The 25403-nt window shown below is 39.7% G+C and overlaps 1 protein-coding gene across 1 annotated transcript in view; it reads left to right on the forward strand.

Annotated features, from left to right (window-relative positions):
- The window catches only part of LOC122805544 (transcriptional-regulating factor 1-like), a 544032-nt gene that overhangs the window by 497958 nt on the left and 20671 nt on the right, over positions 1 to 25403 (forward strand). The window contains exon 11 of the mRNA XM_044075759.1: positions 905 to 984. Coding sequence (XP_043931694.1) covers positions 905 to 984 — 80 coding nt within the window. The remainder of the gene's footprint in view (positions 1 to 904; positions 985 to 25403) is intronic.

Raw genomic sequence — 25403 nt, forward strand, 5'->3', positions numbered from 1 at the left:
AATCTTGCTGCCCTAGATGATGACTTAAGACACAGCTGATTGCGTATCATTAAGCCATAGCAGGAGATGGTGCTATATACTGCTACCGAGAAGAAGGATGGGAACTATAAGAGAATGGCTTTTCTAAAAATAATCCAAACACCCAAATGTTGACATTGTTAATATCGATAAAAAGAGTTGTATAAAAAATGTCCAGTGTTTCAATATGCATGTTTTGAGCGATAATCTTTGAGCATGCAAGTTAAAAGCAGCATTTTTGTAGGGACCAATCCCCCTACACTTCATACATGCCCTGTTAGATATACATTCAAATTTGCACAATACCAGGAAAGGGCCTATTCACCAACCCCAGTATTGTAGTGATCTTGTAATACTGTCGATCATCTGTTTTGTCAAATTATGTCAACAACACAGATGTCAACTTTAAGCACATTTAACTTAATTTACAGCTCCAAGGATAATATATGACACTTACAGAAATGAATTCCAAAATGCATTTGTCACAATCTGCACCTCAAGGTCTTTGTGTTTTAAATGCCTTTTTTCTTTTATAAAGGGATAAGGCCAGTTAGGTATGATTTCCTAATTTCAGGGCTATTCTAGAAGTAAAGTTCAGTCTTCAGGCTGCATTGACATTATTCATAGTCCTACACATTAACACTAAAGGGTTCCCTCTGTATATTACCACAGCCACATACATGCTTCACTTATGGCCACATTTAGTGCAGCCAGTGCATGAATATTTCTGAGGTATGTGAACAGCAGCAGAACCACATTGTTATCATAACATGACACAGAGTTATCAAAGGCAAATTAAAAATGTGGAATTGCATTTGTTATAAGCAGGCCACCTGTTGTGCACTGTAGCCTAACTTTTTCCTCATTCGTTTTTCTTAAATAACAGCCAAATCATCAGCTTGGAGAGGGAAATGCAAGTCCAGCTGGAAATGCAAATGGGAGCTTCCCCTGTAAACAATGTGGAAAGTAAGTATAATTGGGTAGTTCTGCAAAGGTGATGAGTTTGCTACTTCATTTTATGCCAGTCATCAAGTTTACATGTTAGTAGTACAGTGATAAAAAATGAACCTATCAAGTATAGTGCTTACACTAACAGGCTATGTACTAATAACTACACTTACTCCTAGTTAAGGAAAACTATGCCAAGGTTATATGTTAACACTGCAGCTGTTACATGTTATAAATGTGGTTTGTATCTTAGTACTTTATTTGATAACTAGGTAAGTAAACTAGTCTACGGCATCTTTCTAGCCAGACACTGGTCAAAGGCACAGATACAATACCGTACAGCTGGATATACGAAGTGTGTGTGTGTGTGTGTGTGTGTGTGTGTGCGTGTGTGTCTTCTTCTTCTTTCGGCTCCTCCCGTCAGGGGTTGCCACAGCAGACCAACTGTTTCCATTTCTTCCTGTCCTCTCTCACCACATCCATAAACCTTATCTTAGGCCTTCCTCTTTTCCTGTTACCTGGCAGCTTAATCCTGAGCATCTTTTTCCCAATATACTCTGCATCCCTCCTCAGCACATGTCCAAACCAATGTAATCTTGCCTCTCTGGCTTTGTCTCCAAACCTTCCAACCTGGGCTGACCCTCTAATATACTTATTCCTAATCCTGTCCATCCTGGTCACACCCAGTGCAAATCTTAACATCTTCAACTCTGCCACGTCAAGCTCTGACTCCTGCCTTTTGTCAGTGCCACTGTCTCCAACCCATATAACATAGCTGGTCTCACTACCCTCTTGTAGACCTTCCCTTTCACTCTTACTGGTACTCGTCTGTCACAAATCACTCCTGACACTCTTCTTCACCCACTCCATCTTGCCTGTACTCTCTTCTTCACCTCTCTTCCACACTCACCATTACTCTGAACTGTTGATCCCAAGTATTTAAATTTATCCACCTTCGCCACCTCTACTCCCTGCATCCTCACAATTCCTCTATCCTCCCTCTCATTCACACACATATATTCTGTCTTAGTCCTGCTAACCTTTATTCCTCTTCTCTCTAGAGCATATCTCCACCTCTCCAAGGTCTCTTCCACCTGTTTCCTACTCTCACTACAGATCACAATGTCATCTGCAAACATCATAGTCCACGGGGACTCCTGTCTGATCTCGTCTGTCAACCTGTCCATCACCATTACAAATAAGAAAGGACTCAGAGCTGAACCTTGATGTAATCCCACCTCCACCTTAAACTCATCTGTCACTCCCACCGCAGACCTCACCACTGTCACACTGCCCTCATACATATCATGTACCACTCTTACATACTTCTCTGACACTCCTGACTTCCTCATACAATACCACAACTCCTCTCTAGGCACCTTGTCATATGCAACTCCTTCTGACCTTCTCTGTATTTCTCCAACAACACACTCAGAGCAAACATTGCATCTGTAGTGCTCTTTCCTGGCATGAAACCATACTGCTGATCACTAATCATCACCTCCCTTCTTAACCTAGCTTCCACTACTCTTTCCCATAAATTCATGTTGTGACTGATCAATTTAATCCCTCTGTAGTTACTACAGTATATATATATATATATATATATATATATATATATATATATATATATATATATATATATATATATATATTTTACTGTAAAGAAATACATTTGTTAGGATTGATGCGACAAGGTAATATACGAACAGAGAATATGTGCTTCAACAAAGTGTTAGTTTAAGGGTGTGCACACTTATGCAACCAGCTTATTGTATGTTTTTTATTTTTTGTATTTTTTCCTCTAACAGATTGTTTTTTTTTTTTTTCAATTGAAGTGTACAGGTTATAGGTCACATTAATGGTGGGAAAGGTTTTGAAATGATTTATTGTGGTCTCATTTTTTATATCACAAAAACCTGGCATTTTAACAGGGGTGTGTACACTTTTTTATATCCACAGTATTCCCCAGGATTCAAAGCATTCCTTTTTGCCTATGCTAAATGCCCAATGCAGGCTGGTCAATTAGTGTGACAAAGAAAAATTCTGATTCAGAAACACTGAAAGCCACACCTCATTGCCATGTTTCTAAATCGAAAACTATACTGTAAGACCTGACCTCACTAGTGTTCTCTCTAGCTACCCCTGCATTACATTAGTAAATGCACACACAGACATATTCACACACACACACACACACATACACACACAGACGGACTCAGCATCCCCTAACTAACCCATGTAGGGTGACTACCAAATCAGACAAACAGAGAGGTAGACATGCATTCACAAACACACATGCACTTAGTCTCATTCATGCCCCTACAGACATGCACACACACATGTACACACACATAAATACTCTGACACACCACTATCCATGCAGTTTTGCTGTATTTATCTACACCATGGCTACTCACATACGAGTCAATGGATGAACACTGTCTTTGGCAGCGTTCACTTCTTCCTCCAACAGTAAAATTTTACTCAACACAAATAAATCATGAGCCAGGAACATTCTTATGTGGTGAGCACATGGCTTATTAGCACTAGCCATTCCCCTGGACTGCCACATTAGCATGTGGCTTCCAGCAGGATCAATCTCTATGCTACAGTTCCCCAGAGAGGAAAATTAGTAGCAGTAGACCAATCTACAAATCAGAAACCTTCTGATATAAGGCTTCGACATCACCATAAGCTTTTCTGAATCCCCCATAATCTTAAATGTTAACGAAATTTTAAATTGAAATTCATTTTAATTAACTAATTAAGTTGAAATTGAATTTCAAATTGCAATTTTTCCAGATATTTAAATTAATTTTAAGTTAATTTTAAATTAAATTAAATTAAACTCGGTTTAATGTTTAAGCTAATTTTAAATAAAATGTAAATGTTAGATTTTAATTGCTAATTCATTCTTTCATTTCATTTTAAATGTTAAATACAAATTAGTTTTACATTTTTATTTCTTTTTAAATTAATTTTATCTATTGCTACAGCTAATGTTAATTATAAACGTAATTTGATTAATTTTAATTAAATGTCAGTGTTATTTAAAATTAGATTATTGTAGGTCCAAATGTAATGGGGAGTTGTAAGCTAGAAGGCAGAATTACATTTTGTGCATTATAACACCATTTTCTTTAACAGGGTTCCAGAAATAACAGGCAAATCATCATAATGCATAAGAACGTCCAAGTCCAAGCATCAACGTAACTAGGAATCCCTTCATTGCAGATTACTATATGCATATTCATAGGTTCATAGGTAGGTACTAGCCTACCGGACCAAGGGTCTAAGTAAGCCTAGCCAACAAGGTTCCCTGGCTTACGCCACCCAAGAAAGTTAATTTCCTGTGCCCCTGTCTAGCACAGCCACAGAAGTGATCGGGGTGTATTTCCTATTTCCCATCGACTCATCAAGATTTTTCTTGAGGAGCACTAATGAGGAACTTTGCTTGACATAGATGTGTAGCTTGTTCCAGAGTATAGTAAGTCTCTGGGACAAGAATCTATCCCTCTAGCATGTCCTGTTTATTGTGATGACAAGGTTTAGGTCCCTAGAGTGTGTAGCTCAGAGGGACTGGGATTTCTTAAGGTGTAGCATGTCCAACAGCTCTGGGTTTAACATAGCTTTATATGTTAGGCAGAGATCTCCTTGGAGTAGGCGATATGCTATAGAGTAAAGCTGGAGTTTTTTGAGACGGTCAGTGTAGGGCATCTGTTTGAGGCCAGTAATCCTCTTTGTGAGGTACTTCTGTGGCCTTTCCAGCTGCTGCAGATGTCTTGTGAGGTGCATTCCCAAAGGGGCATTCTACTCTATAATGGGTCTAATGAGTGCCGACTAGAGGGGAACAATGTTTTCTTTTTTCCTGGATAAGAACCCTTTTGTGATGAGGTGTGCCACATATAAGGATTTCCTGACTACTGTAGCCATGTGATTATCAAAGGAGAGACTACTGTCCACCTGGGTCCCAAGGTCTTTTATCACACATTTGGCATTAAGTTGACTGCCATTTATGTGGTAGTTCATGGGTACAGAGTTTTTACCAAAGGGGATGAAAATGCACTTTTTGGCATTGATCTTGAGGCCATGCCTCTGACAGCAGGCATATGTCTCAATGAGGCCCTTCTGTAGGATGTCCACATCATTTGGGGACTCGACTACGGCTCCTAGTTTGCAGTCATCTGCAACCTTCGCTAGCCAGAGGCCTTCTGTGATAGCTTGTACTTCAGAGAAGTAGATGCCAAACAGGGGAGGTCCCAGGAGTGAACCCTGTGGTACTCCACTTGTCACTGGTTTGAAGTCAGATTTGGAGTCTGCAACTTTTACAGTGCGGGTTCTGTCAGTGAGCCAGTTGGAAACCCATCTTGTGATGTTGGGATTTACACCTAGTTTAGTGAGTTTAGCTATATTTCCAGAATGGGTGATGGTGTCGAAAGCCTTGGTGAGGTCAAGATAGGCTGTGTGAACCACCTTACCCTCATCTACGGCTTTAGTGACTGTCTCAAAGAAGTTGATCAGGTTCAGAAGGCATAATATGCCTTTCACAAACCTGAAATGGGTGGGGTCCAGAGTTTGGAGGTTACCAATGTCTTTGTTTATGAGTTCCATGATGATACATTCCATGGCTTTGCAGACCTGGCTCATCAGGCTAATAAGGCGATAGTTCCCAGGATCAGTGATGGCTCCCCCTTTGTTAACTGGAATAACTGTTGCTGTGTTGCTGTGCACCATTCAGTGGGCACAAAGCCTGACGTGAGACTTTGATTGAACGTGGTGCTTAGGTGGGGAGCCAGTTCGTTCTGAAGTTCGTGTAAAACGCAGCTTGGGATGTTGTCCCGTCCCATGGATGCTGTGTTTTTGGCTTTAGAGAGTGCAGCTTTTACCTGCATAGATGTGATTACAGGGACTCTGCATTCTTCCTGTATTGATATGGGCCCTTTAGGGGGTGAGGGGGGAGGGGTAAAGTAAGCACTGAACCTATCTGCCAGGATGTTGGCAATATCAGTTGGTTCTGTAATTTTCATGCCGTTGTGCTGTAACTCAGAGCAGATCTGGGTGTTGCAATTGAGATTCTTGACATAGCTATAGAATGCTTTGTGGTTGCCCTTAGAATCAGTGGTGATTTTGTTTTTGTAGCTAGCTTTGGAGGATCTTATAAGGGATCTCAGCTTCTTACTGAGGCTGACCAGGCAGCTCCTCCACTCATGGTATTTTACTTTCTTTTGCAACAGTTTCTTCCTTCTGTTGTAGAGTTTGTTTATGGCAGGGGACCACCAGATTGGCTTCCTTTTTTTGGAGGACAGCGTCTTGGTTCCGTTTGGGATAGCACGATCCATGCACTCGTGTAAGTGCTTATAGAGTGCATTTGTGTAGGATTCAGCAGTCGTAACTGTATTGTCCATCTGCATGGGTGTCATGAAGTTCGCCACTTCTGTCTTAAGAAGCATGAAGTTGGCTTTGGAGAAATGTCTCTTGGACTTGGTGTGTGTCGAGACCGTAAGATCGAAGTTTTGAAACTTTGAAATGTAAATGAAAAAGAAATAAAAACAAACAAAAAATCTTTTTCTTTTTTTTTTATGTTTCTGCAGGGGGGCAAGCCACCTGCACACACACTCCCACAACCCCTGCTAATTAACTACACCAAGTCCAAGATCACACTTGGAGAACTGTTCAGGGCACCAGCTCCCTGCCATTTTTCCTGAGCTTTTTCAAGTGAGATGTTATAACTTGTGAAGGAGAGGGAGGTGATGTGAGGAGGAGTCCATGATTTTTGTGGAATCTTTCATAATCGTTAGCACTGTAGATTTCTGCAGGGAGGCCATACTGGGTCACAGTATAAGACTGATGTCTGGAATTGTTTGGCAAAGGCTGCCACTGATGCTAAAGGCATCCCACACAGGGAGGAACAGCACCAACACCACCAGTGACTTCAGCTGATGCAAGCCTAACCTCTGGCAGATGGCAGGCTGATGTTAGGGTGCAGTCACCACCTATCTTTTAGCTAAATAAATAACCTTCCATTGCATGTCACCATCCAGTATCACATTATGCCCCATTTATTTCTCTAGCCCCTGCAAGGTTGGAAGGAACAGGGAGATGCACAGAAGCACACTAAAGCTAAAGCTCCAATGGTAAGTATACAAGCTGTCATGAAAAATGTTTGTGTTTGCATAATAACAGTTGTAGCCATTAAAATAAGTCCGTATAACCTTTACACAACAGTACCACATGTGACAAGTTTATGGGTATTAGTATGATTTTGCAATGTCAGAAGTGAGCTTCTGCAGGCCTCCTTCTGTATAAATGGACACGTAGCTCATTGTGTTGTCTACATTCTGCTATTGTAAAAGTCAAACAGCATCACTGGCCACAAGTACAGATGAGTTCTTTTGATAAACAGCTCATGAGATTATTATTCTTGATTCCAGCTGAAAAGCTTGAAATCCCAGATACTTGAAACTTACAAGGCTGATTGAAAATGCTCAAATTGTGTGAGCTCAAAGTGGCAAAAAGAAATGGAATGGTGTAACAATGTTTCTTTTTGCCAGAACGTAAAGTGTGAGATCGCAGCACAGTACGTATTGGAATACTGATCCTTTCCCCACTGTGATGTGATCTTGGATTTCAAATATATATGTAGCAAGGGGTGCGGGGTGCAGGGGGACTTGCAAAAACAGGTGTTTTGCTTTTGTTTTGAACTTGTGTTTGTTTTGAGCTTACAAGATTTGAGTATTTATGCTTGATCTTGTAAGTTTCAAGCATCTGGGATTTCAAGCTTTCAGTATAAAACCATCACTGTCTTACGTCACACTGCATGTGAGGATTACTTTTCCCTTAGCCCCCCCCATTTGTTATGATCAGGCAAACAGGCTGATGACACACCTGTATAAGTCCTCCTACTAACAGGTTATTATGTTTTGCTGTATTAGAATCAGCAAAGCTAAGATTGCAATGATCATTGTTTTTGCATTTCTCTTCCCCACCCTTTTGGTCGCTAGCCTTTCTCTTTCATATATTTATATTGTTATTTTTTGTTTTTGTTCCTCTCCATTTCTGTTACTATTATATGGAGCAGCACAGCAACCTGCATGTAATCCACTGGCAAGGTCTGTCATCTCCCTCCCACAGGTGGCAGCAGTAGCACCATCACCACCAGAGGCACCCAACACATCTGGGTCCCAACCTGACACAGTTGCCTCCACACCTTTTGCCCTATCTGTACCACCTATGTCAGTAGACTTGCACTGGAGGGTGGTACAGGGGTGCAGTGGTACCTGCCAGTAGCAGTGCAAGTGGAGGTGACACTCTTGTCATCAGCCAGGAGCTAGCAGTGCTTGTGGGGGACATAATGGAGATTGGATGCCCACATCACACTGACGATAGGATGAGTCACTTTCCTGCCCAGAACTGACTCCACCTTTTGTGGCAGGATCCAGTGGTGATGATTACCAAGGTGAAGTCTAATATCCCACTGCTTCTAATCTGGCACAGACTGCATCTTTGAACACTCCCTTCTATCCCCCAGTTGGGTGTTCCCTTTCTTTTGTGTCTATGGCCACCTATGTATGTTATATAATCCTCCCATCACTATTAACTTCCCTCTGCTTGTCTGATGTATTCTTCATCATTGTGTTCCCCCTCCCTCATTGTGTTACCCCACTCCCCATCAGTTATTTGTCTTGCTCTGCTACCTTACATCCCCTTCTTAACTTCTTCTGACTTCCCTGACTTCCTTCCCCAAATTCCCTACTGTAAACATAAAAAAAAGTAAAAGGGCACCTGTCCCACAAAAAATATTCCCACCTTAACTCTCAACTTCCCAGATATTTAACTAGCATACTCATTATCATCTCAAATGGTTCATCATAAAAAGGGTAGTATTCCAGCAAATCACTGAGGGCTTAAGTCCTGAAACAGTTACAACTATTATTATAATTATCCAAGATTATTGTACTAAAAAGTTGAAAGGTATGCTCCTATCCCATCTTCATCCTGCTCATTCATTATTTGCTCACACTGTGTTCTACTCTTTCTGTGGGCTTCCCCTTTTCATCTCTGTCCTATATTCCTGTTTCCAACCTGTAGTCTGATCAAAAACAGATAAACACAACACAGACATGCCCACAAAGGGCTTATAAAAAACATCTTCCTGTGGTCATAAGTTGTGTGATGGGTTGCAGAGGGCAAAATCAATGCCAATGAATAACCAATGAAACATGATACTTTCTATCAGTGGCAAAAATGAAAGTCATATCATTGTCATGAGCTACAGTCTTGCCTTCAATCATGCAAATGAGCCAGGCATTGCAGCATGTCACTATGCAAATGTGAAATAAAGTAAAGCTCATTGCTTTATTCTAACTGCTTTGATGGCTCAGTGTACTCATTAAATGTTTTCTACTGTGCCAGTGCAGTGGTTGGAGGTTCAAATCCCCTTGTGGGGTTGTATGTTGTTTTACAATGTTCCTTTTGCAGTCTGCCTTATGTGTTACATTTCCCTGATATGTATGTTTTATGACCCATTTTAATCTGACTGCTACCATGGCTGTAGTAGTGTCTTGAATGAGGACCATCTCAAGGTTACTGTGAACTGGCTGTCCTGATGGGATAGACTGTGCAGGATCAGGACCCACAGCTATCAGTTGCAGAGTGGATGGAGCTGAGAGTGATAGAGATGTTCATTTTCTAGCCTTGGAAAGAGCTCTCTCCACTGCCTTGAAGGCTGATGCCAAGGGGGAAACCAAAACCACCACAGTAGGAGCCGAAGCTGCCACACCAGCATGACCAAGGTCACCACCCTCCCAACTTTGCTCAGAGACTGAAGCCAGAGCAGAGCTGTCTAACATCAAGGTTCCAAGGGGAAGAGATAGCTCCAACAACTTCAGAGTCATACTCTTACCCCACAGACTTGACATTGAAGCTTCAGCTCCAAGATCCATCCAGCTCCACATAAATTGGAGTCAACTGGGTCATAAACAATACCACAGACAAAGATGAGCACAACTTTGGATGTGACACAGACAATCCAGAAGAACTTGGATCCAGCATCCCCAAACCCATAGACTGGATCAGGGTAGGAGTAGCCATAGGCAAGGGAGGGTGTCCAAAGCTCATGGGTGCAATAGGAGCCAGAGACAGGAGAATTCCCAGCAAAATTTAAGTATGGAGGAACTTCTTCATTATTCTATTCACATCAGCTTCTGTCAAGTGTCTGGTAGATCTGATGGACCTTAGTGACAAAGATGTGGAGGGGAGCTTCAAAGTCCTCTGTTAGTGTCTCTCTTGTAGAAAGAGTGATCATAGACTAACAGAGACTGGATCCCAGAGAAAACATTGGCTCCAGCAAAGGAGGAGCCTTGGACCATATTGAGATCAGATCCAGGGGATTGGCAGGAGCCAAAGGCTTAATAAAAGAGTAAACAGGGCACACAGTCAAACCAATTAGTAAAATAATTACAGGAAAATCCTAGCCTAGCTAGAGTTTTCACTGAGTGGTTACTTAAAAATCTTTTGTAAAAGAAGATAAAGGGATACATACAAAGGATCCCTTAAGGGCATCAGGTGTTTCAGCTACATGACAGTTCTGAATGCCCATGACTTTTTTCTTTTTAAGTCAGTTAATGGACAAATTTAAGCCAATAAAGCTAAACCCCACTAGCTGTGGACATGCATGTTTCATACAGCTGAAACCCCAGATGTCCTCAAGAGGTAATTTGCATATATCCCATTATCCTCTTCTGCAAGAGGTTTTAAGGAATCACACAGTGAAAATTCTAGCTAGGCTAGGATTTTCTTGTAATTTTTTTATAATAGGATCCAAAGGCTTGGAATTGTTAGTATTCAGAGCTAAAGACAAAACTGATAAAGAAGCGTGATCAGTGTATCACTCCCTCACCTCTCTGTCCTTTACTTTGGGCCTATAGGTCATATTCCCATTGTGTTTATCTAAGGAATATCTTACAGAAGGGGAAGCTCCAGATGCAGAATTTGAAAATTCAGCAGGTATGAGACCCTTGAGAACAGGCTTATTATGAATTTCAATCATGGCTCATGACCAAAGGCCATGCAAATCGAACAACCCTCCTCCAGATGAGCATCCTCCAGACAATATACACACACGTTAAGTGTGAATCAGAATTTGGTATTTTGTGGCTACAAGCTACACATTTCCTAAAACCAGTAGGCATACCTCTCAACTGTCCAGATTTTTGCAGAATGTCCAGATTTTTCTTCATATTTTGGTGTGTTCCTCATAAAATTTATGGTTTTCTGGATTTTTGTGGCAAATCAGTGGTGACGTGCATTTGAGTTTCAGACTTCCTGTCCTTCCGAAAATGTGTGGCAACACAAGACCTTTTATTCTAGCAACTTTCTAAGTTTATGAGAGCAATATTTAAAATTTGTCCCTATTTTGGGGGGTTTGTCCCACCATTCTTTTTGGCTTTGTTCAGACGTTTTGTGCCAAGAGGTTGAGAGGTATGCCAGTAAGCCTGTCCAACATAGTCCCTAAATGAAAGAAAAGTCACAGGTAACACTACCAACAATGGTAACAAGAATACACAGAGAAAGAAACTGGTGTACATATGGAAATAAAATAATACCAACAATGATATCAAACATTAGTAGATAGTACTAGTAATAAAGGAAATACTCAGAAAGTGAGGAGGAGGCCTACAGAGTATTTTTTTATATGGGAAGCAAAGGAAGTTCAGTTGAAAAAAGACCTAGGTTAATAAAAGTATAACAGCAAAGGAACGCCAAATATTTTACTATGGAAAATATAAGAAGAAGAAGCACTTAGCTGAATTTAAAGGCTGTGCCAATGAATCACGTCTGTACTCTACAAGCGGTATACGAGATCTGAAGTAATGTTAGAGACAGGAGGGGATTGAGAGTAACAGGAGGAGCCTTAGCTACAGATCCTAAGTCTGAAAAAAGTAGTCAAAGTTGGATCAGAAGTCGGACCCAAAACTCATCCGTTGAGAAATGGAAGAAAAAGATAATATCAGAACTGGGGATATATTGCTATATAGACAGAGTTGATGGGTCAACTCCCCTGAAGGTATTATATTATTATTTTTTTACTGGCATTGAAATTACAGCACAGGTCTATTGCTGAGTCTGACAATGTCAACACAAGTTGGTATATCATCATGTTACTTTACTATATCCCACCACTCCTTTCTACATTTCCCAATATGCTACATTCCAGTATTGTCATATCAGCTTCTCCCTTGTACTTTGTAGCCCTGATTTGGAGGGTAGCTCCCTTTGCAATCTTCTGTCCATCTCTGTGGTTTCTGCTGCTACTTCACCCTTAGCCATCTGTGATATGCTTCCTTTCATGGAACATGTCTCTTAATTTATATTGCTGTACATTACATCAACATTGTCAACATCATTTTCTCATCTGTGTGTGTCGACATGCAAAGACTAACAGAGATGCTCGTACATATTCAATGTTTGCCTCAGTTGCTCATTCACTAATACAGCTGTCAGATGTGCTAACATGCTCTGGCACAAGTCTGTGCTGCAGCTGTGATGAGCAGCTCATAATTGTGCACAATGGACTGGCCACATGCATGGCTAATAAGCATTAAGGCTCATCACATGTGCAGTGTAAATAGCACTGGCTTGGCCACAATTGCAAAAAGTGGGGGGGGGTTTCTGAATCTCCAGTAAGGAAAGTGCATTTGGTAGAAAAACAACTTATAATTCAAGAAAAAAGGCAGAAACCTTGCCTCAGCTTTCAAGTATTGGGGACGTATTTACACAAAAGGTTGAAGCGCAAATGGTACATTTCCCAGGAATAGGTAAATATATCATCACCAACTTTCAAGTTGTAATTATTAGAATTTAGAGTTATACATTGGTGTTATTTAAAAATTCTGTTTCTTACTTTTTTAATATCTCTGGCGCATAAATGAATTTCTTTGCTTTACGGTTAATTTCTACTGCAGGCAGTAAGCAGAGAGGTTTGGGAAACTGACTGCACATGCATACACTTGAGTACAGGGATATGCACTGGCAATCAATGATCATTACATTACATTTGCTTGATGGCAGAAAGAAAACCTAATTAGTCTTCCCTTCAGTACATTTTAACATTCCCCCTTCTCTCTCTTCCTACCTTTTACCCTTTCTCCATTTGTCTATGCCTTTTTGAATACCTCTGAGATTTCTTCTTCACCATCATTTCTGGTAGTCCATTTTCTGAGTCTATAACCTTCTCTTTTAAGAGATTTTTTCAGAGATCCGGGGAGTAGGTCTTAAATAAAATATGCTTCCATTGATCACTTCTTTTCCTTCTATCTATTCAGGATATCCCCTTTACATTTTCCAGGCAAGCTAATGTGCACCATTATCATGTCCCCATCTGTCTCTTCACAACAATGGACTAATCTGATAGAGATGTTCTCACAGCTGACAATTTCATAAGTACAGTACAAAGAGCTCTAGATCTTCTAATATCTGATCACATTCCTTCCTCTCCATTCCAAAAAATCTTTCAGGTGCTTTTTTTCTTTAGATTCCTTCCAGTTGCCTGAGGTCACTTTGCATTCATGGCCTCAATAGCAGAACACAATAATCAAAGTGTGGTCTGACCAGTGCCCTTTAGACTGGAAGCATTGCATCTTTGTTCCTGGAGGCTACTTCTCAAGGATACACTCCAGTGTTTTGTTTGTTGCTGCCACTATCATCTCACTCTGCTTCCTGTGGTCCAGTCTAGATGCAGTCAAACCTCTCAGACCCTTTTTCTGCTCACTTGACTTTAGTTCCATTCCCCAGGCTGACAACAGCCCACACACACACACACACACACACACACACACACACACACACACACCACAGTGTCAGTGGCTTGACACAGGTAACACATGCTTGCTTTTGGTGCCTAAGAATGTAAGACTATGAGTTCTATTCCCACAAGTGTGTCGATTCATTTTCCAATAATGACATCAGTCCACAGGGCATCAGCAGCAGGTGGTAGGGGTACTTACAGCAGCTTCTGAATGAAGAAACCCCCACAGAAGATGCACTGCCTCAGAGACAGTCTGTGATGAAAGAGAAAGACGTGCCCACTCTAGGAGAAGTAAGAGCAGCACTAATGAAATGAAGTTAGGGAAAGCAACAAGGTGCAATGAGGTCACAGCAGATACGATCAAGATGCTGGGTAAGTTAGGGGAGAAATTGTTCCAGAGAGAATTCACAGCAGTATGGAGAGATAGATATATCCCACATGTCTGGAGAATAAGCATTCTGGGGACACTATACAAGAACAAAGGGGACATTTACAACTGCGGGCAGTATAGAGGCATCAAACTCATATCTTCCTGCATGAAAGTGCTGGAGATGGTAACTGACAAATGAATACACAGAGTAGTAGAAACTAAGTTGGGAGATGAGCAGTTTAGATTCAGATCAGGATGCAGCATAACTGACCTGATGTCTGCAGTGAGACAGACAGTTCAAAAGAAGAAGCTAGAGATGAGGAAAGAGCCCAAATCAGTGTTCTATAAACTTGGAGAAAGCGTATGACAAGGTCCCGAGAAAGCTGATCTTAGCAGTGCTGTAATGGTTCGAAGTCCTGGGAACACTGGTAGAATTAGTGCATGCTATGTACAAAGACGCATTTACACAAGTACAAAAAATGTTCAGGCTTACAGAGACGTTCCCTGTAAGGGTGGGTGTGCATCAGGGTTCCACTCTTAACCCTCTGTTTTTCATACTGGTGATAGACTACATTAACAAGCAGGTTGGAGGGGACATATCAACAAGGCTACTGTATACAAATAATGTGTTAAAATGGCAGACTCTCAGCAAAGGATAGGGAAATGGAACGCAAAACTGAGCACACATGGATAAAACAAAACAGTTGACCTGGCAGCAAATGGAGGAATTCAGAAGAAGCTGAAAATTCAGATGGGAGGGAAAAAAATGGAACAGACTAATAGCTTCAATTTAGCACAGAGTGTGTGCAAAAGAAGAATGCCAAAGAAGCTGAAAAGTAAGATGTATGAAGCAGTGGGGCAACCAGTGCTACTGTGTGGTACAGAAACTTAAGCCATGAAGGCAGAACAGTTGAAGAAGCTAGAGGTGATGGAGACAAAGTGCCTGAGATGGGCAGTAAGATGCACACTGTGGGACAGATGAAAAAGTAAGAACATTAGAGCAGAAGCCAAAGTAGTTTCAACTGCAGAAAAGGCAACAAGAATAGACAATGGTGGTTTTGGCACATGTAGGAAAGCAAAAGAAATTCTGGTGAAGAAGAAGATTTGGAAGAGACCAAAAAAAGACAAGAGGAAACAAGGACGTCTAGCAAAGAGATGGACAGACTGCTTGATACAGACCTGTGATAGACGTAACAGTTGAAGAAGGGAGAAGAGTGGCACTGAATCGAACGAGATGGAGACAGTTGACGCAACACCCTTCCCCTTGTAGAAAATGTAAAAAACGAGGTTGATATGATAACAATGATTATGACATGGACTTCATTTAAACCAGAATACAACTTGCATCCGTTCCAGTCCTGATCCATAACCACTACTTTCTGGTCTGTTTCTTAATATAAAACAATTCATTCCATCCTCATAGGATTATAGAAGTTTCAAGGCAAATAAAGCGACCACTTGTGTTTTGCTAGTATGTACCCTCATGATGTACTTCCTGATTCCAGGTCAGACCTAAAATGAATTTGTGAATACCTGTCCAGACTTCAAGGCTTTTCACTGAAGGATGTGAAAGTGTCATTTTCTTAATAAGAGCAACTTCTTCCGAGATAGGGTAAATGGGTAATGTATCTGTCTTTCCTATGTGTTTTATTTATATTTTTGCAGATTTAAATCCATAGTTCTACTGTATATGAAGCTGTTTGTCTTGCTGAGATGCAAAAGATCAAGAAGGGCTGGGTACTTAAAGGCACGGAATGCAAGACATAGCTCTCCATGTAGAAGTGAATAAGAGACTGAGTCAAGACTTCAAAAATCTGTCTTGGCAGCAAAGGGTCTTGGTCTTTGAGTTAGGAACCTCTGTGTTCTTTCTAGTTCGTGATATGCCTGAATAAGCATATCCCAAAGAGACATTGTACTCTATAACTGGCTTAATCAGAGCTGAATACAGTGGGACAATAACTTATTTTGACTTGGAAAAGATACTTTTAGATCCTACTTGTGCAAGATAGTAGGATTTCCTGACTACTGATTCTACATGGCAGCCAAAGGAATGGGAGTTGTCGACCATGATTCCTTGCATCCCTATTTGTTTAGAGTGGGATACTAAATTTCAGGCAAGTGTTGTTTGCCAACTGTGGCAAATGCTACATTTTTTGCATTTAATCCAGCCATTTTTCAGTACACTATTGGTGTGTACAGATTAGTTCTTGCTATTGGGATTCCATGTCCAGAAGAATTAGACAACAGAAATCAGCTTACAGTCAATGGCAAACGTAGTTGTAGATCTGGGTTTATAGTTACAGGCTCAGGTAAGTGTATGCCAAAATGGAGGGGACCCAGTACTAAGTACTGAGATGTATCACTAGTTACCCTCTTACTTTCTGAGGTGGTACTTGCCATATTAACTACCCGAGTTCTATATTTTATTCGGTTTACATTTCACCTTACCACCTAAGGGTTTACATTTAACAGAACATGATAGGACATACTGCCATGGAGCATTCTATTAAAGCATAAACGTTTTATGAAAAAAATAAAATAGCTCAAGGTTAATATAAAATACTTCAGATAAAATAATTCAGGATAAGTGCTTTCAGCATATAGCCTTCTTCAGATTCTGTTCATACTAACATAATTTCCTCTTAAATCAAAAAAATTAAACCAATCAACTTTTAATTCTGAGGCAACTCCCTCAAAGCATGTCAGCCAATCAAGGCTCATCTGGGTAGGCACTGCCCTTTTAAAATTGGCTTCAAAGGAATAGTACCATTGAGCCCAGGTGGGTGGTCCACATGCATATCAGCTATCCATTGAATTTCAATGACTTCAGTCTTATTCCGTATATCACCACCACGGCAATAATCTAGGAGAACTTCCAACATCATGAACAAAAACTTATGTCCTTTATTGTCCATAATGTGTTGCGATAATGCATTGGTTTTAACAGCATTCTTCATGATATTTAAGTGACGAAGGATTCTTTATTTAAAAAGTCTATTTGTTTTGCCAATATAAAATCCTGAACAGTGAGTGCATGTTGCTACATATATAATATTTAGGCTGTTACAATTAACATATTTATTTAGCCAGTATATCTTTTTCATGACTGGATGCACAAATTGATTAGTGGTGTTAATATGGGTACATGCTTTACATCTACCACATATAAAACAGCTTGTTTTACTATTCCATCTTTTTTGGCAAAATTGGCTCAGAATTAAAAGTTGATTGGATTCATTTTTTTGATTTAAGAGGAAATTATGTTACTATGAACAGGATCTGATGAAGGCTATATGCTGAAAGCACTTATCCTGAATTATTTTATCTGAGTATTTTACGTTTACCTTGAGCTATTTTAATTTTTAGTAAAACGTTTATGCTTTAATGGAATGCTCCGTGGTGGTATGTTCTATCGTTTTCTTTGAGTGTGACTTTTGAGTTGGACTACCTTTAGTGATCCACAGGATATACAGATTTCTTTATGTTTTGCTTTTACTCCTGCAGTCACACATGGCAGAAAGCATTAATGAATTTATTGAAATAGTCAACAATCTGAAAGGCAAGCCAATAGCTATTACAAATTTCAATCTTGCCATGCCTGAAATTTTAATAAGCCAATCCAATCCTTTACTATCACCTGATATGGATTCAGAGGTCTATAAAGAAGTGGATTTGAATAAAGATACTGAAGTTTTAGATAAAATATTTTTGGGAGTAGAAAACACTGCCTATCATCTGAAAAGACTTCAGTGGCAGCATTGTCATCTTGAAGCTTGTATGCACCATTAGATTATTCCCAGAGGTTTGCAAGTTAAATGTATGCCGACATACAGCAATACATATCTAAAGCTTCTTGCTCGCTGGCAAGCTATCCCTATTGAAACAAGCTTTAGATGCATAAGGCTACTGATTGAATACTTCAAGCCCATTGAGGAAGAAACTGTAGAGTTGATAAAAAAGAAACAGCTCAAACTTGAGAATGTAACCTTATTTGACACCTCTCTTAATAAATCTGACACTCTGCAGTTTAATCTTAATTTGTATGATGGCAAGCTAAGGAATACTAAGAGCCAGAAACTCAGGAGGGATTTTCAAGATTTTAAATTAGGCCACCTATTTGATTGGCCGAGGACTGAAAAGAAGACAACTGGGAACAACACTAGAGAGGTTGATATATTTGATATGCCTGTTATGTCTGACAATTCTGATAGAATATGCAGTAATCCTCAGCTAAGTAAAGAGATGAATACGTTGACATCTAAAATAAACCCTATAACACAAGACATAGTGACTTCTTTACAGGAGCATAGATCTGATAGTACTTAGGATAGTTTTGTAGTAAGGAATGAAACAGTTGGTCAAGCAGATGAGAATAACACGGAGTGAGATCAGAACTCAATAAAATTGGATTAGGAACAAGACCAAAAGAAGGTGCATCACATCTACCAGTTTTTCAGAAGTTACCCATTTTCATCAAACAACACCACTCACAACTCCAAAGGTGTTTGAGCAGAGGAAGAAAAAAGAGAAAAGTAATGAACTAGTTAATTTATTTGATAAGAATTTGCTTCTGGTTAATATTTTTATCCACACATTGAGAACAGATTGTGGTCCTAGAGAAGGGATTATCATTTATACCATTGTTTCACTTGAGGTTGAGTGAGTTTACTACAGACATTAAATGTTTTGGGTGGAATATTACTTTAAGGAACATGTTTGGTGAAAGGGATAAGGAACAATGATTCAACACTTTTAAGAAACCTAGACATTCGTACCTTTGTTTCATCCAGCAGTTGAAATGTTTACTCGCATATGTGAGAAGGAAGTAGCCAATATACTACAGTAAGTTAATTTTAGAGGCTTTCATAACCTGAACAGTGGTGAAATGAGGGCCTTACAAGAATTAATGAGAAACAATGATATAATAATTAAACCGGCAGATAAAGGTGGAGCCACTGTTGTGATTGATTCTGATGATTACCGGAGAAAAATGGTTGAAATGTTAGATGATCAACAGACTTACATGAAGATATCAAAATTAGAAGTTAACAAAATAATTAAAAAGGTCAATGACACTCTTTATGACCTATTTATGACTAGAAGAATAACACAGGAACTATATGATTATTTTAAAGTCGATCATCTGCAAATACCATTGATTAATGGTTTACCAAAAATACACAAGAACAAACATGACCCACACGTGACCATTGTATCTGGCAAGAGATGGGTCATGGAGCCAATCTCCATTTATACTGAGTGCTGACTAAAAAAACTGTTATTAAAAGCAACCAGTATTTTGAAGGCTACCTCCCACTTCTTAGAGACCTTATATCTAAAATTGAGCAGTATGGATCAATTTACTAACCTGTTGATGGTTACTATGAATGTGCATAGCTTTTACACTGTGATACCCAGTGAATATGGGGTGAATGCAGTGAGAAACTTTATTCAGTCTGAGTTGGATGGGATGGTTATCCAACAGATCTGTGTATTGCTAGAACTTATATTAGAAAATAACATCTTTGTTTATGGAAATGATTATTATTGGCAAAATTGGGGACTGGCTATGGCCACTTCTTGTGCCAACAGTTACTCCAATATGGTGGTGTCTCAGTGGGAATCAGAATATATATTTAATGAGACTAATCCATGGAAAGAGAAGCTAATATATTATGGCCAATTTATGGATGACACATTTTTATATGGAAAGGTGATGAGAAGCATTTATTTGAATTTGTAAGATATTTGGAAACAACAATCTCATTTCATGAATTTGAAGTACATGCGTCAGCTACGGAGATGGAATTCTTGGATGTCAAACTGACATTGGACCAACTAACAGGACTTAATACCTCCTTATACAGGAAAGATTGCTGGAGGAATCACCTGTTACATAAATCTAGTATGCATACAAGACATGTTTTCCTCACACATTGCTGAGAACCAACTTCTTCATATGTTGTTGTTGTTCCTTCAGCTTTTCCTGGTTAGGGGTCGCCACAGTGGAACTCCGGTCCGCTAATGATTGGCAGTAGATTTTCATTGTGCCGAGGTGCCAGCTCGACACCCAACCTTCAATGAAGGCACGCCCATTCACGCATGTCTTTTGAACACCACTCGACTGCAGGGAGGACATGCAGACTCCACACAGAAGGCGCTCCAGCCAAGAATCGAATGGGAGAACCTCTTGCTGTGAGGCAACAACGCTACCGCTGCACCACAGCGGCTGCTAGAACCAACTTCTTCATATATCAAGACTATATACTAATGATGAGATCTTTGAACTTGAAAGAAACAGACTTGTGCAGAATTTATGTGAGAGAGGCTACAAGAACAAGGATATTCAATTTAATAACATTGAGATGAATGAAATAAGGAGAAATAAAGGATGTCCTTATTTTTCAGCTAAATCTACAACAAGGAATAATGACCTGAAGTTAGCTGAAGAACCTAAAGGTGATACACATCTTAGATGTCTTCTTGCCTATAGCTCCGATATGCCTCAGATTTGTGAAATCATTAGGAAGAACTGGTTGGTTTTAACAGTAGATGAGAATCTGAGAAGCATAGCAGGGGATACACCTAGCTTCTTGTTTAAAAACAGAACAAATTTAAAGAGATTACTATGTCAAAAAGATGGAATAGTAAAACACGCTGTTTCTTCTAAAAGGGCAAATTTATATGTGGTAGATGTAAAGCATATACCCATATTAACACCACTAATCAATTTGTGCATCCGGTCACAAAAAAGACATATTGGCTAAATAAATATGTTGATTGCAACAGTAGAAATATTATATATGTAGCAACATGCACTCACTGTCCAGGACTTTATAGTGGCAAAACAAATAGACTTTTTAAAGAAACAATCCTTCATCACTTAAATGATGTCAAGAATGCTGTTAAAACCAATGCATTATCGCAAGACATTATGGGCAATAAAGGACATAAAAGTTTTTGTTCGTGGCATTGGAAGTTGTCCTAGATGACTGACGCGGTGGTGATATAAAGAATAAAACTGAAGTCATTGAAATTCAACGGATAGCTGATACGCGAGTGGGCCACCCACCTGGGCTCAATGGTATTATTCCTTTGAAGCCAATTTTAAAAGAGCGGCAGCTATCCAGATGAGTCTGGATTGGCTGACATGCTTTGAGGGAGTTGGCTCAGAATTAAAACTTGATTGGATTATTTTTTTTTATTTAAGAGGAAATGATGTTACTATGAACAGGATCTGAAGAGGGCTATATGCCGAAAGTGCTTATCCTGCATTATTTTATCTGAAGTATTTTGCATTTACCTTGAGCTATTTTATTTTTTAATAAAACATTTATACTTTAATAGAACGCTCTGTGGTGGTATCATTTTCTTTGAGTGTGACTTTTGAGTTGGACTGCCTTTAGAGAGCCACAGGATATACAGATTTCTTTAAGGGTTTATATTTAGGTCTCTCAGATTATTTAAAATATCATCAAGGGGTGGTTTGAAATGCCTTAGTCTTACCCAGAAACGTAAAGAGTGACCACTTTCCACTGCCTCTGTAACCTTCTCAAAGAAGTTTACTAAGTTTTATAGACATGACCTCACTTGGCAAAACCTAACTGTTGAGAGTCTAGCTGTATGAGGTTTTTGAAGTCATTGTTTGTTAATTATATTAAACCCAAACTTGAGTATGGAATAATAATATGGAAACTAGATAAATTCTTGGGACCCTTGGAAGTAGATTTTTTTAGCTTTTGAGAGCAGAGTTAGGATGTGTTCCTTGTGATTTTGGGGGAGGGGGTGACAAGAGATGCATGTATTTGCAAAATATCAGTGAGACTTTCTGAACATACCTCTCCGCTATCTGGAATTTTGTAGAATGTCCCTACTTTTGCCTCATATTTGCAGACCCTTCTGTTCTATTAACTTTTTTAACTGAATTACAGTAATTTTTAAAAACACTCCTTGATTTGGAGTCATTGCACACATCTCAACACACATATATAAACACATGTACCTCACAACTTCCAGAATTTTGCAAAATGTCCAGATTTTTCATACGTTCATAGGTCGTTACTAGGCTAATAACTACTAGGGCCCAATTAAGCCTAGTTGCACAACCCAAACTATTGAGGTCCTAAGTATTGTGGGCATCTATAAGATGGGGCATGTTAATAGGGAGGTACTGTAACTGAGGATTTGTAGGAAGGGGTGTTAGTTAGGATAATACTATTCTTATTGACAGCCTGTGTCCATAAGGGACATGGAGACAGACCATGGGTAAATTTCCGATTCCCCATGCAATTGTTAGGGTTTGTTTTGAGTAGAGTAAGGGATGAGCTCTATTTTACATGGATGGGGAACCTATTCCATAGTGCAGGGATCCTTTATGACACATATCTGTCTCTTCATTATGTCCTGTTTATGTCACAAGCAAAGTTCAGATAGCTGGATCTAGTGTTTCTCATGCTGTTTGTTTTGTGCATCTGCAATGGATCTATCAAGGCTGGGTCTGAGGAAGCCATGTAAGCCAGGCAAAGAACCCCTCTCACCAGGCTGTAGGAGACTGAATACAGGGATTGAGCCTTTAGACGATTAGTGTAAGACAGGGTATTCATGCCATAAATTCTCCTGATGAGAAACCTTTGTGAACATTCTAACAGTTGCAAGTGTCTGATGAGATACATGCCAAAGGGGACATTGTATTCAATGGTAGGTCTGATAAGGGCTGAGTAGATTGGTTCTATAATTTCCTTGAACCTGGATGCCATACCGTTACCTATAAGTTGGGCAACATAGAATGATTTTCTTACTATCTTAGCTACGTTTTGATCAAAGGCCAGATTGCTGTCTACACATGTTCCCAGATCCCCATGTACTGGGTCAACTCTTAGGGGTGTTTTATCAATGGTGTAATTAACTTCAGTTTACAGTTCCCCTAAGGGCATTATAATACATTTTTTTTACTTTGAGCTTTAGGTCATCAGTCATTTTTCTGTATTAAACCCTCTTGCAAGATGTTAGTGTCTTGGGAGGAATCTATAATAGCTCCCAATGTACAGTCATATGCACACTTGCTAGTAGTGAGCCTGAGGCCTTGAATATTAGCTTTCATTTCCAAGAAATAGATGCAAAACAGAAATGGGGCCAGCACAGAACCCTGAGGTACTCCACTGGCGATTGGTGTCCTGGTGGAGGTGTGCTCATGATTCCTGACTTCTTGAGTATTCTCTGTTGTTTGTTGAGCCAGCTGAGTATCTAATCAGTTATGTAAGGATTTATACCTAGCTCTGAGAGTTCATCAAGAATGTCTGAGTGCAGTATTGTATTGAATGCCTTGGCTAGGTAAAGATACGCAGTATGCACTGTTTTACCTTCATCCATTGCCTTGGTAACCCTCTCAAAGATGTCTACCTGGTTAAGTAGACATGAGCTTGCCTTAATAAATCCAAACTGGGATGGGTCCAGTGTCTGTATGCTGCTGTTCCTTGTTTATCATTTCTATGCTAATTCATTCCGTGGCTTTGAATATTAGGCTTGTTAGACTGATAGATTGGCTGACAATCCACCATTGTGGAGGGGAATGACTGTTGCAGTCCTCCATTCACTTAGAACATAGCCTGTTTCAAGGCTGCAGTTGAAGTGCCTCAAGTGGTCCTGATAGGTCATGTTTTAGACTGTTCAGGAGACAGCCAGGGATGCTGTCAAGACCCATGGAGGCTGAGTTCTTGGCTTTATCAAGTGCTGCCAGCACCCCCGGTCCCCACTAATAATTGTGGTATATGATGGAGGGGATTTCACCTTGTAGAACTTGGGGGGATGCAGGAAGAATTGATCAGCCAACAGATCTGCTATGTCACCCTGATCGTTGAAGGTGGTACATTCACCATCAGTTCAGCACACTGCTATGTGCTACCTTTATGTTCTGGACACAGATGAAGGCGGATCTATGATTGTCCTTCACCTGCAAGGTTATCCTGATCTTGTATCTGGCCTTGGTGAACTTAATTAGACCTCTTAATTTCTTCTTTGGTTATATAACTAAAAAAACTAAAAACTTGGGACTACTTTACAGGAACAAAAAGTTCCTTACTACTGCCAATAAATGCACTCTTGCACAGGCATTTCTCTTACCTAGTCTTATATATGCTTCCTCCATCCTTACCAATATCCAAACTACCTCAATGCAGAAATTGGAACAAACATACAACAAAATTGCCAGATTTATTCTAAACCAACCACTCTCATTGCATCACTGCCTCTCACTAAACAAACTTCAGTGGTGGGAATTTCCACACCTTCTCCTATAATCGCAACTCCACACTACCTTTTCCATACTCAACAACCCCTCTGCCTGTCCTTCTCTCACCTCCCATGTTAATCTGTACTCTGCCCCCCCCCCCCCCCCGGCCTCTCCCGCGTGCTGATCAGCATCTTCTCTCAGTTTATAAACCCAAAAGGAATATTGACAAACTACTTTACAAACACTCTTGTCTTACTAAATTGGGACAAACTCCCTCTCCATATTAGATCCAACCTTTCCTCTCCCTGTTTTAAAAGGGAGCTTAAATCCCACCTACTAAACTTTAAATTATGCCGTTCCCTTGACCACACGTAGTCTTAGTCTGACCTTCTGTATAACCTGTTCCATCTCTTAACTTTTATTTCTCTGTTAGTAACTTCTGCTTAAACTAACCTCTGAAACCCTCAGCTCTACTAGCCCCCTCCCATTCCCCACACTATTTATCTTTCCCCCCCACTTCCTAGCAACATCTGTACATTTTCCTTCTTTTGAACAACGATTATCCTTTTGTTTTCCTCTTTTATATGTAGTAAATTTAGACCACTGCTATCAATGCAACACAATGTTCATAATTTTTCTTTGTTTTTTCTCTTTATAACTAATTTCGTATTTGCATTGTTATTTTTAAGTTTTTGTCCTGTGTGTTTATCTTTGCTTATGTTTGCTGGGACTCTTTCCTCTCGGTTGTCCACTGAAAATGGGTTGCTTACTATCAGTGCAATGCAAATAGTTATAGTTAACCTTTTCTTTTTTATAATTATTTTGTATTATGATTGTTATTTAATATTTGTATATTGTCACTTTATCTTTATTCATGTTTGCTGGGGCTTTTCTCCTTGGGTCTTTATTGAAAATGGGTTTGTTTGCAATCTCAATTGGATTAACCCAATTAACAAATGTGAAATAAATAAATAAATAAAATAAGAAAGCACTTGATTTTAAGGGAGTTGCTCTTCCTGATTTTGACCATG

This window comes from Protopterus annectens, chromosome 6.part1, assembly GCF_019279795.1.
Source record: "Protopterus annectens isolate FY-2018-M chromosome 6.part1, PAN1.0, whole genome shotgun sequence".
Classification (NCBI taxonomy): Eukaryota; Metazoa; Chordata; order Ceratodontiformes; family Protopteridae; genus Protopterus; species Protopterus annectens.